The 12570-nt window shown below is 48.9% G+C and overlaps 5 protein-coding genes across 5 annotated transcripts; 3 read left to right on the top strand and 2 right to left on the bottom strand.

Moving 5' to 3' along the window:
• Positions 1 to 359: 359 nt before the first annotated feature.
• On the top strand, positions 360 to 1354 carry N7500_000212 (Sec63 complex subunit SEC66; the record flags this gene model as incomplete). Its single annotated transcript, XM_056671358.1, has 3 exons — positions 360 to 465; positions 574 to 884; positions 980 to 1354. The coding sequence occupies 3 exons, from the start codon at positions 360 to 362 to the stop codon at positions 1352 to 1354; spliced, it is 792 nt and encodes a 263-aa protein (XP_056536931.1).
• A 1667-nt stretch (positions 1355 to 3021) lies between these two features.
• N7500_000211 (pentatricopeptide repeat protein) lies at positions 3022 to 5601 on the bottom strand (the record flags this gene model as incomplete). The annotated part of the gene is made up of 1 exon (XM_056671357.1): positions 3022 to 5601. The coding sequence occupies one exon, from the start codon at positions 5599 to 5601 to the stop codon at positions 3022 to 3024; it is 2580 nt and encodes an 859-aa protein (XP_056536930.1).
• A 166-nt stretch (positions 5602 to 5767) lies between these two features.
• Positions 5768 to 8224, top strand: N7500_000210 (uncharacterized protein; the record flags this gene model as incomplete). The annotated part of the gene is made up of 7 exons (XM_056671356.1): positions 5768 to 5827; positions 5884 to 6227; positions 6280 to 6514; positions 6564 to 6703; positions 6756 to 7029; positions 7079 to 7200; positions 7249 to 8224. 7 exons carry the CDS (start codon positions 5768 to 5770, stop codon positions 8222 to 8224), a joined length of 2151 nt encoding a protein of 716 aa, XP_056536929.1.
• Positions 8225 to 8378: 154 nt separating this feature from the next.
• N7500_000209 (uncharacterized protein) lies at positions 8379 to 9587 on the bottom strand (the record flags this gene model as incomplete). The annotated part of the gene is made up of 5 exons (XM_056671355.1): positions 8379 to 9007; positions 9065 to 9201; positions 9258 to 9318; positions 9369 to 9488; positions 9545 to 9587. 5 exons carry the CDS (start codon positions 9585 to 9587, stop codon positions 8379 to 8381), a joined length of 990 nt encoding a protein of 329 aa, XP_056536928.1.
• A 152-nt stretch (positions 9588 to 9739) lies between these two features.
• N7500_000208 (snoRNA-binding rRNA-processing protein NOP14) lies at positions 9740 to 12526 on the top strand (the record flags this gene model as incomplete). Its single annotated transcript, XM_056671354.1, has 2 exons — positions 9740 to 10027; positions 10082 to 12526. 2 exons carry the CDS (start codon positions 9740 to 9742, stop codon positions 12524 to 12526), a joined length of 2733 nt encoding a protein of 910 aa, XP_056536927.1.
• Positions 12527 to 12570: the final 44 nt, after the last annotated feature.

Below are 12570 nucleotides of genomic sequence, written 5' to 3'. Positions count from 1 at the left end.
GATAGGGAGCAATTGTGTCAATCACTCACCTTTTCTTAATTTTTTATGCAAAAAATACTTTCAGCGGGTTCATTTGACATGGGAAATGTATGTAGACTATGAGGAAATAATGGTCAATCAATGTTCTTTCTCATAATTGTAATCTGTTTGTTTATAAAATCTACACTTTTCATACTTGGTGAACATGTGACATGACCCACTAAACACCCTGGCCTTTCGAGCTTCACCTTCACCCACTTCATGTCCTTTCTTTTCTTGATTTCCACCTTCAAACTGGTAATGACAGCTTGAATATATCTATCTCATCTCCCCGGAACTTCAATCCCTCGACATACCCCTGCCCCAAAAGCCACATCGCAATGTTCGACGTGGACTGGCTTAGTCTCGCCGTCCCAATCGCCTACCTAGGCATTCTATTGGGATCGCTTGCCACATTCTCCTCTCTTTACCGCAAGCGCAAGTCCCGTATGTGAAATATCCCTAGAAACCTTCAATCTCTCTACATTCAAACCATTTCGCGCGCCGGCGTGTCCAGTTATCCTAGGCTAATATATAATATATGGATCATTCTAGACAAGGCAGCATCTCTAGAGCCATGGTTCCCTGCCCATCTCCAGCGCGATATCTACTTCTCTCTCCTCCACCTTGAACCCTCAACAACCTCCACAAATGAGAAGGAGGCCTCCGCCATTCCCGACTCTATCCTCAAGGCTTCTCTTCTCCGTCGCGCAGCTGAGGATATCCGTCGCATTATGGCACTGCGCAGTCAGAAGCAAGCCCTCACAACGCTCGTCCAACGCGGTAGTGTCGGTGATGATCTCTGGCAGCGATTCCAGCGCGCGGAGAAGGAGATGGAGGATGAGGTCAAGGATGTGGTTACAGAGGTATGATGAGCTGCGTGTTCTATTGCCAACAAACCTATCGTGCTTGGCGACTAAATGATTACATATACTTGGTTTGCTAACCAATATCTAACTAGGCAAACGCATATGCCCCCGGCTGGGGCCAAACTATCTTCCAGTCCGCCAACGAAATGATGAATAATGATATCTACCGCAGGCGCATGGACGATCAGCAAAAGAAATTGGAAGAGGAGCGCCAGTGGTGGAGCAAGAAGAAGACCAGTATTCAGGAGGGATTCATGAAGGAGTTGAATGAGGGCTCGACGGCTTCTACCGACGCATCTAAGTCTACCAGCGCAACCAAGTCCCTTGAGGCGGCATCCACAACCCCTGCCGCCCCTGTTTCTGTCCAAGGCAGCGATGACGATGCCGTCCTTGTGGAGGCGGAATCCTCGACTACACCTGCTTCTCCGCCAAGCGCAAAGAAGAAGAAGAGTAAGGGCAAGAAATAGATATGAAGTGTTTCTTCCGGTGTTATTTGTACTTTTATCTGGGGCTCGAATCGCACACTCCTTCATGGGGGATTTTGGGCTACGGATTTTGCATGAGGAATTATGTTATTATACCAGTTATGGGCGAGCTTGCTCAAAATACCTATCAAAGTATTCCAGTTTCGATCCAATGATGTCTCCGTTGGTTGTTTATCATTTATTTCATACATTTCTTACTTTAATCTCCTATCTTCCTGGTTTTTTGTCAACCGCTCTATTTTTGGCATGGAACTGCGATGTCCCCGTTCTTAGTGCTATAGCTCAAAGGATAAAAACCAGTTAGGCTCAAGCCAGAGAATTGATGGATTATACTTACATTGCACCAATGCTCTTATGGCAATACAGGTCTCTCGGACTTTTTGGTCGTTCTGGCAAAGATGGTGTCTGAGGTGGCTCGCAATATCAGCATGGGCAGCAAACATTGTAGTATGAAACTAGTCAGATTTTTTTTCGCATGACCATCAATCTAGGCAATGGAAGTCTTTTAGCCGATTTAGACAGCTCTGATCGTATTCAAGACCTTCAATTCCCCAAATGTAATGGGGACACGATACCAAATGGCTCCTGAATCCACCGCCACGGTTCTATCAGAGTCATGTGACCAGTGCAGACCTAGAAATTAGATATATCGAGTGAGGTAGACATCGACGGCAGGGTGGACTGCCTCCGGGGCTTATAGTGAAGCCTTGACCTGGGATCGTACTCATAGACATGGCATGGCTGGTAGAGGACGGTGGGATGAATTCAAATGATCTTCGGAATCTTTTCAATTAGGGTGTTTTCTTTAGTATCTTTGAATATCCTACAAATTTGTAAGGGGAAGAATTAGCCACAAACTGTACAACGGATGATATCGGGGATGTTGGACTCTACCACCTTATCCAATACGCTGGGTGGTCAACACCACATAGTATGATATACAAGCCTCTTTGGCGAAAGACTGAACCCCAATAAGAAATGAAAGATATTGGGATTTTACTAATAGAAGGGCAAGGCCTAGGATATGAGTTCCCCCATTCTCTGCTAAAGATAATCACCCTCTAGGGCCCGGGATCCCTAATTATCAAGTTAAACCAAGAATCCAAAGGGTTGGTGCCTTGGAAAATACATGTCAACATAGACAGCACTGTGTCGATATCGGTTTGGGGGAAGGGGTTTTCAGATGAACTTCGATCCTGGATCAGGCTTGGTGCAGGAAAGGGATGTAGACATCGGAGTGGGCCGAAGAGGTCACCATTTCTTAGCCTGGACTGTATACCTGGATAATTCTTTGAAAGTGTATCGCAACGCTATATCATATCCCGGCATCATGCAGTGACATTGAGCTGCTGATATTTCTGGAGGTGGTCCAATTGAACCAGATATCATGGTAGGGGAGATTGGATATCACCCATCGTCTGGCCGTAGAGAGAGAAAAAGTGAAGGGAAAAAGGCCGCCTCAAACGAATTTACACAGGCCTATGTGTGCCCTCATAAGTTTAGAGAAGTTCAGGGGAGATATGTTAGACCTACATCAGTGAAAGTAGAAATGTGTATAAATACAAAATAATAATATACATAACCCTATTTTGGGAGTAAAACCGGAGAGGTCAACAATGACTGGGATGATCAATGACTGATATGGTCAATTACAGGAGCTTGCTATCGTCTACTCCCATGGGAGCCCCCAAGTCGATATGTTCGGCCAGCATCTCCTTCGCTGTCACCTCGAGTTTATTTTCGACTTGAACTGGATCTAGGCCATCTGCTCGGCTCATCACGATTCGCAGTAGGCTGGCCATGATCTCCAGTTGGTACTGTTCCATCTCACGTGGATCCAGCTGTTCAAGACTCAATCCTTGCAATCGCAGGTTTTCAGCTTTGCGATCACCCAAGAGTTCTAACAAACGGGTGACTTGGCCAATATTCTCTTTGCTTCGTGGTGTCGAAGACAGGCGGCGGAGGCGCCGTTTCGGTGTATTGGCCGGTACACCAGCTAGTCGCGCAACCTGAAGCACTATCATGCGGGCGGTGGTATCATCAGGTGTGAAGCCGAAGGCTGAATGCATCGAGTGTATCACGACCAATGTACCGGGGATGTCTTTGGAGAGACAGAAACATCGCACAATCTGATCGAATAGAGCCCTAGGAATCTGTGATTGGGTGGCTTTCTGGGTGCGAGGAGATAACTGGGAGTACCAGGATATCATGTTGGCATAGAGCTGACGTGCTGATGGAAAGCCCGCATCGAAGGCAGTGCGCCCACGGTCATATTGGAGCTTGGCACAGTCCCAGAGGCAGGCATATGTTTCCACGTCGGGGCGGATGGCGGTAGACATTGTCTGAAACTTGGTCCAGAGAGCTTTTACGTCTTGCTTTCGCAACTCTGCGTATAGAAGGTGATTCATGAAGTAAGAGTTCGGCTTGATATGTGCATCCCCAAGGCATTTGACCAAGTATTTGACCATGTCGTCGTCGCCTCGGCGTGTGTAATGAAGAAGAAGGATAGAGAAGGTCTCGATGCTTGCAGGCGGGACCTCTCTCTGCATAAACCGAGGCATGCGTACAGATTCCGTCTCCCCATACTTGACTTGAATTTGAGGAGAACTCTCAGCTGGTTGGTATCGTCTCCATACAACATCGATGCGCTTCTGGATCATGGCCCACCCAAGTCGCTCTGCCTTATCGCGTGCACTTGTATTCCCATCACGGAGCCAGCCCGCAATGATTCCATTCAAGTGCTTGCTATCAGGCTTGACACACCGCTCATACATAAGTTCAATGACTAGAGCGGCAGAGTCGACCTCGCCCATACCGATCAGCTTTTTCATCCAACTTGCGTAGAAGAACCGATTCTGGAACTGGCGAGGCAACACCTTGAGCGCGGACAAGGAGACCTTGTTCACTTCGTTTTCGTTGATGCTGGATGCATGAAGGTTACCAGCCAGACCCAGCGCGGCTTTGTACAAGGCGGTCGAGTCATTGGCCGGGTCTTTTCCAGTCACCATCATATCCTTGAAGATTGCGACTGCGGTATCCAATCGACCAGCCGTGAGAAGGGCAATGCTGATCTGATCATAATCTTCCATGGTCATATCAGAGCCCAGGAATGTCTTCAGCTGCAGATAAAGGGCCCAAGCTTTTACTTCGGCTTCTTTTCCGGGCAGCCTTCCCCATGCTTTGATGACAGAAATGAGTACACGTGGCTGACGAGTTCGGTCATTTGCCAGGAAAGCCAGAGCAATATCTTGAGCTCGTTGTGGGTTGTTGTCCGCAGCAAATAATCGCACTCCGAGCTCCCAGTACTCTTCCAAGTCCTCCTTCTTTTGGGATAGCTCTGCTTGATATGCCTCCCACTGTTCAAGTGCAAGGTTGATGGAGCCACTTTCATATAGGGACGTGATGTAAGAGAGAATCTGAGGCGTAGCAAGTGTCTGGCCAATGGATGTGGCGTCCCGGACTAGTATTTGTAGATGTGTTGAGCGTGTAGCCTGGTCGGACTCTCCTATTGCCTGTGCATCCCATATTGTTTCGAATGCTCTCTCAGGCATTATTGTCAAAAACCCGGGGATAGTCTGCTTGCATCTTCGGTACCACTTCCATACGTCTTGTCGAGCCCGCTCGTCTGACATATTTTCTTGGAGTTGTCGTAGGGAACTGTTGAATTTTATAGCGTAAGGATGAGACTCTGCCCCTGCACACTTTGCTGCGGCAGACCGTCTAGCAGCTATTCTCCGCCGAGTTTTGACACCATCCTCCCAATTCTCCTCTTCCATCGCAAGGCCTTCGAACTCCTCTCGTAGCATATCATCAAGCTCTTTGTCGAATACTTGATCCAATCCAGGCTCGTCTGCAGGCTTAGGATTTTCCTCATCAAATTTTCTCAGAGCTTCTAGGGCAATCTTCCGGTCCTCTTCTGGCAAACTTTTGATGAAAGGGCTGTTGGGAGCGAAAGGTCCCTCCTCCAAAACCTTCAACTCATCCTGGAGTTTCGCGAGCTCCTTTTTGATCTCATCTCGCTCTTCATTATCTTCGGCTTCCGGGTCTGTTTTGCGTCGTGTTTTGCTCTCAAGGGAGTCTTGTTCGTAGAACGTGACTTTGTCGTTCGGTCCGCCAAAATTAAGACGCCGCGGAGCTACGGCGGAGAAGACCCGGCGTGGAGCGCGTGTCGATGGGCTGTGGGCCACATGCTGACACCATCGGGCTCCTTGTATAGCCTGGCGCAGCATGAAGTCTAAGTCAATCGGTCATTGAATGCGACCAGAAAAGTTGGAGAAGTGAAGAAGTTCAAGTTCGGAAGAGAAGCAATTATTGCCTGATTAGGTTTAGCGCCTGTCGCGCTTCCGCCCTTGAAGTCGTTCCCATTGCGACAACCAAGTCCTTCCGAGCAACATCATGGATACTGACGGATTGAACGATGCCTTGGGCTTATCAAATGACAAGTCCCAAAACCTGGTTAGTCTTGAGATCTGGTATGCTCTTCGGAGTTGCGCACTAACAAATCATCGCAGGGTGCATACATTTACCAACCGTCTAAACATGGAAAATTAGCAGGCGAACGACCTTTGAAGCGACGCAAAGTCTCGTCGACTGTCGACAATGATCACCAACCTGGAATACGGCGCTTCGTGCCCCTTTTGAATGGAGATGAGAACGCGAAGTCCGTCCAATTGCGATACGATACCTATCAGGAGCTCTGGTCGAAGCAAGAAAACAAGATCCAGGTCAGTGAGGCAAGCTTACGGGTGGTCATAATGGTAAATTACTCACTGAGTCTCAAGGATATTCTCGAGGATGTTGATGCTGGAGTTTTGACGGATGTGTTGTCCTTTGTCAGAGACACCTCACCTCAGACGTACGTCCCTCTCCCAATGCAATCCATGACCGTGCTTTAACTAGGTATTTAGGTGTGATGGATGTATTCCTACGGCTTTGGTGACCGTTGGTTCGAATGTCTCCTCACTCGGCAGATTGCTATCGCGGCTGAATGGTCAACTGATATCGACTGAAGAAGGCAGTGTCGTGGTATTGGAATCAGGCGACGCTCCCAATTTGAAAACAACGTTGAAGAACATTATTCGAGCCACTGTTACAAATACGGATGGAAATGATGGATATCAAAAGTTCCTTACAGATCGTGCTGTATGTGAACGCATCAAAACATCAGATTATCGTACTAACCATTCACCAGGGTCCTCGACTTCTCGGTTACGATTTGGATCTTCTTCACGATTATGTGCAGAGAAAAGGGACTAAGAAATTAGTCCTAGCTCTTCGAGATAGCGAGGCCTTCGACCCTGGCCTTTTGACCGATCTTTTGTCTTTATTCAAGTGCGATTGACATTCCACACGTTGGTCGGTATCCTAACTCACCTTCTACTAGATCATGGCTCGACCGTATACCATTCACAGTCCTATTGGGAATCTCTACCTCGGTAGAGCTGTTCGAAGGCAGATTGCCTCGCTCGTGTGTCGCTCTCCTTCGAGGAAAGCATTTCGAGGTCCAAGAGGCCGGCAACTGTGTCGACCGCATCTATGAAACTCTCCAGACTGACCCAGGTACTAATCTCTGGCTGGGTCGCAACGTTACCACCACTCTGTTCGAGAACACAAGTGACTATTTCCAAAGTCCGGAGGCATTCAGTCGCATGGTCAAGGTGAGAACGATCCCAAATAACATTCAGCACAAGAATCTAATTCATTCAGTATGCATATATGTCTCATTTCTTCGCAAATCCCCTCGCAGTACTATTAGCCAACCCAGATCCTACAAGTCTCGCCCAAAACAAGCTTTGCGAGGCCGTCAGAAACCTGCCATCATTTCGAATGTAAGGGTCTCCAACATATAAGCCATATCTCAGCTAACTTGACCCCAGGTTCTGCGAAGATCTAGTCGAAGATGGCTCCGTCGAGCAAGTACGAGATTTGCTAGAGGATGACGAATATCTCATTCAAGAGACGCCGAAGTACCTGGAAGCAAACCAGGAAAGAATGCGAAACATATTCCAGGCGGTTCGTGTAGTACATATCTGCCTTCAATACACACAGAGCGCGAAAAAAACCAATATATCGGACCTGTCCGTTCGTGCACTTTCTGGCGAACTGTCTGAATCCACTATTGTGGAAGAAATGGTCGCCACGGCGAAGACTCTAGATTCTGACAAGCTGGATGAACTACTCATGCATCTCCGGAGAATTCTAGTTAGTCCAGAAGCCGATGTGATCCAAAAAGATCTAAGGACTCTATTGGAAACTTGCTCAGAGTCCGGTCCACTGCGCAGTGGATACAATATCAACAGCACCGTCACAAAAACTACCGTTGTCCAACAGCGTATACGCTTAAGCAAAGGCCAAGCCGATCTTTCGGAACAAGCCGTGGAATATACCAACATCGTCGACCGACTAGTTGCTCTCTTACAAGTGCACCTCACTGAATCTCTTATCAACCCACAAGATCTGTTTCTACATGAAGCCTTCCTGTTTGATCTGCGAAATCCATTGAAGGAAACATTCGCCCCTCGGCCGCGCTTTGCAATCGAGCGCGCTCTGGCTACTCCTTTCGATTACCTACTTTCTTCCTCGGATGTCACTATGACAAAGGTCTCGTCCAAGCAACCTGCCACCGCAATTCTTTATCAATTGTACCTTGATTCGGGCGCTCTGGTGAATGTTCATGATCTTTGGCAGGCTTTCTACGGTGTATTTGAAACCGAAGAAGCCGATGGTTGCGATGACCGAGTCGTCATGTCTTTGTTCTATAGCGCTCTTTCAGAATTGAAGACATTCGGTGTGATCAAGAACAGTCGGAAGAAGACTGACCACTTGGCCAAATCAGCATGGATGGGACTTTAGTTCTATATCGAGGTTCAAATACAATTCATGGTGTATCATATTTCTGGCGTGGGGTATCATTGACTTAAAATACAGTAGCTGCCTGGTTTTGAGACAGAGACTTGGTTGTCTGTTTGCAAGGTTGAAGATCATAAAAAGCACAAACTTACCGAGATCAATCAATAGGTCGTTGAATTATGTCATCGTTGCCGATTGGCCGTCCACCATCGCTCAAGACCATCGCTTCTCTCCTGCGCCGGCGAAGCGCTTGTTCTTCGACACTCCCCTCCTGAGGTCTACGCGGAGTTCGTCCAAAGATACCTCCTGCCTCATCAGCATCTACCATCCACACATCGCTGTCCCCATCATCCTCATCATCGTGATCATTTTCTTCAATCATGCTGCCCATCAGTCCATGTTTCCGCAGTTGCTTGATCCCATCCGGATGCGAGGAAAGCGCACTGAAGATTGCGCTCATGACTATGTCGTCCGACCACCAGGTTTTCATGAGAATCACCACATCCCGCCGGCGGGAAGGCTCAGCTATTGCACACGGGAAAGGATATCTGCAGAGCCATCGAGTGATGATCCCCGCTTCTAATGCGTCCGGTATGTTTTCTGACAACAAAACATTGAGAATAATCAACGCCTTCTTCTCTCCCATTGGCCGTGTCTTTGGCAAAATGGGCGAATTGGTCGTAGACGTCTTCTCCACGTGTTCTTCTAGTAAGTTGCAAAGGCAATTGATAATGGCCGTAAAGGTGGGTACGTCAGCGAGTCGAGTGCAAATGGAGGTTCGAGTGACTGCAGAATAGTATAAGCATCCATGAACTGTCAAAAGGAGGCAGATGGGTAGCATACGGGCACGGTTGGAAACTAAGAAGTTCAATGCATTCAAAGCTCGCTGCTGGTGAACTTTGTTCCTAGATGACAGTTCCTCCAATAACAAATCACGAGTATCTCCCTTGGTACATCGTTCTGAAATGATGCGCAGGGCCCTGGAAAGTATTAGCTGATGCATCAATTGAATTGAGAAGTTGTCATCTTGGCGTACGCAGCTCGTAGGTCATGGCTTGTGCTTTGAGAAAGCTTCAAGAGGGTGTCCAACTTGAGAGCTATAAGATTGGTTAGTATATCGAACTGTTGCATGTAAGTCTCTACCCACCTTCTTCAGTTCCCTCGCTAATGATCTTGTCTTCCTTCTCAACGTGTTTGATCTCTGTCAGATCAACGACTTGACGGAGGTCTGTGGCGATACCGCGAATGGCAAAGAATAGTGAGACGCCTAACTGGGTTAATCATCTGAGCCGAGCTCGTCACCTCTGGTAAATGTATTCATACCTAGGCAAAGCCATAGCACACCATCCCCGGAAAAGGGAGCCATAGCGATTGTTAGAGCTGGAGATAGCGGAGAAAGCAATCGGCAGAATCCTGATCGGCGCAGGCCGCGGAGGCGGTGTGCCTGATTTTTTTTGATGAGAATCGCGATGGGGAAAAATACTCCCAACTCTCCAATTCAAACTCCAACCACAAACAATGCCGCCTTCTCAGCTCAAACAGCTGAAGGCTTCGCTTCGTGAAAATGGAGTACTTGGTCCTCAGAAATCCAAGAAAGAAAAGCGGCAGAATGCGAAGACTGGAGTTGGTGCGAAGAACCGCAACCAGCGCGAGGTCGCCTTGCAAGCCATCCGAGATCGGTTCAACCCTTTCGAGATCAAAACGATAAACAAATCCAGCAAGTTCGATGTCACAACCAGAGATGGCAACACGACCGCTGGCGGTGGCGCTCGCCCAGGTGTTACCAAATCACTGGGTGAAGAAAGAGTACGTTTATCTGCTTTCCTCAATTTCTACGATTCCAAGGCTGACTTCTATTAGCGACGTGCCACTCTCTTGAAAGAGATGAACAGCCGAAACAAGATTGGTGGACTTATCGATCGCCGGTTCGGTGAGAACGATCCCACCATGACACCCGAGGAACGGGCCGCCGAGAGATTCGCAAGAGAGAGCCAGAGAAAGATGCGGAAGGAATCCATGTTCAATCTCGAGGACGATGATGATGAGATGCAGCTTACTCACATGGGTCAATCTTTGTCATTCGATGGAACAACCCAAGACGACTTCGAGGCCGGAGACTTAGATGGTGCGGATTCTGACGAGGAAGCGTCGCGGAAACGGAAGCGATTCCACGATGACGATGAAAATCAGGATCAAGGTCAGGATCAGGAGGATTTCATCGATTATGGAGACGAAGAACAGCCAGGGCGCAAAAAGACCAAGGCCGAGGTGATGAAAGAAGTCATTGCCAAGTCCAAGTTCTATAAAGCGGAACGCCAACAGGCCAAAGATGAGGACGAAGACCTGCGCGAAGCATTGGACAAAGAACTCCCTGATCTTTTCGACGCTCTGCGGGGCATCAAGCCTGCAATCAAGGCAGGAAAGCCAGAAGCACCAAAGCACGACTTCTCGGAAATGAACCCAGAGCGCGCCGCCATGCTGGAAGAGTCGCAAAACAGCAAGGATCCTGAGAAGGAATACGATCAGCGCCTCAGGCAGATGACATTCGATCAGCGATCGAGACCCACAGATCGCACGAAGACTGAGGAGGAGAAGGTGGAGGAAGAGGCTGAGCGACTCAAGAAACTTGAGAACGATCGCCTTCGACGAATGCGTGGAGAGCAGCTAACTGATGATGAGGAGGACAATATGGACCAGGATGATATCCCCGAGGATGACGAGTCGGAAATTGACGATGCTGCGCATTTCGGTCTTCCAGCTTACCCTACTGAATCACGCCCTGAACTCGGCGTTGAAGATGAGGATGATTTCATCATCGACGAAGATCTGGTCGAAACGAATTCAAATGCCAGTCTCGACATGGGTGACAGTGACAGTGACATGGAAGAGGAGGAGGAGTCGAGCGAAGAGTCTGACGGACCAGATGGGGAGGACGAGCTCATCAACGGAATGACGCTACCGACCGAGGATTCTGCTGCCGCTTCGACTGCTGCCGAGGTTAACAAGGAAGCAAATGGAAAGCTTGCATTCACATATCCTTGTCCAAAAGACCACGAAAGCTTCCTGAGTATCACCAAGAATGTGTCTGTTGAGGAAATCCCGACAGTCATTCAGCGCATTCGAGCATTGCATCATCCCCGGCTTAGACCTGGCAACAAGGATAAGCTGGGTCGATTTGCTGAAGTTCTTGTTGAACATGTTTCTTACATGGGCAACAAGACTGAACAGCCTCCATTTGCCATTCTCGAGAATATCATTCGTCACATTCATTCTTTGGCTAAGACTCATCCTTTGAACGTGACAATCGCGTGCCGAGCGCAACTTCGTGAGATTGGCAAGGAACGCCCACTCAATCTGCTACCCGGTGACCTCGTCTTGCTTACCGGCCTCTCAACCTTCTTCCCCACATCAGATCACTTCCATACGACGGCCACACCCGCTCATCTCTGCCTGGCGCGGTACCTGGGCCAGTGCACCACCAGTTCACTCGCAGACCTCGCAAGTGGCACATTCGCCGCAAGTCTTTGCCTTCAATATCAAATGGCATCGAAGCGATATATGCCCGAGTTTGTCAACTACACTTTAAATGCTCTCTGCAATCTTGCTCCTACGGAGCCAATTGTCAAGTTCGGAGCCTTCCCCTACAGAAAGTCACTGGAGTCTGTTCAGCTCCTACCCTCCAAGAAGGTCACACCTCGCAAGCTGCAATTCCGCGATGTGACCGTCTCTCCTTCTGATCCCCAGGCCCAGGAGGAACTCAAGCTCTCCCTCCTCATTACTCTCGTGTCTCTACTTGGTTCCGCTTCCGACATCTGGGCTGAGAAATCCGCTTTCACCGAGATCTTCACACCGGTCCGTGCCGTTCTGCAGTACCTCCGCCAATCTCTGAAGACCAAGGTATACTCAGCAGCCTGGGGGCCAATCTCGAGCGTCTTGGACAAGATCGATGCCCACCTCGCACAGGCTCGTCTCGTTCGCCGCCCGTTGTTCCTGCACAATCACAAGCCCCTCGCCATCAAGACAGCCATTCCGAAGTTCGAGGAGAACTTCAATCCAGACAAGCACTACGATCCAGACCGCGAGCGTGCCGAGTCCAACCGCCTCAAGAAGGAGTTCAAGCGCGAGCGCAAGGGTGCCATGCGCGAGCTCCGCAAGGATGCCAGCTTCGTTGCTCGCGAGCAGCTACGCGAGAAGAAGGAGCGCGACTCCGAGTACGAGAAGAAGTACAAGCGTCTTGTTGCGGAGATTCAGAGCCAGGAGGGCCGTGCCGCCAACGAGTACGAGCGGGCGCGTGGCAGGCGGTAATTTTGCATCTTCGTAATTTGCATTTCAACTTCTGTTCAACGTCT

This window comes from Penicillium coprophilum, assembly GCF_028826855.1.
Source record: "Penicillium coprophilum strain IBT 35676 chromosome Unknown utg000001l_segment0_segment0, whole genome shotgun sequence".
Classification (NCBI taxonomy): Eukaryota; Fungi; Ascomycota; class Eurotiomycetes; order Eurotiales; family Aspergillaceae; genus Penicillium; species Penicillium coprophilum.
Note: the sequence above shows the minus strand (reverse complement) of the source record. Positions and strands in the feature narration are given on the sequence as shown.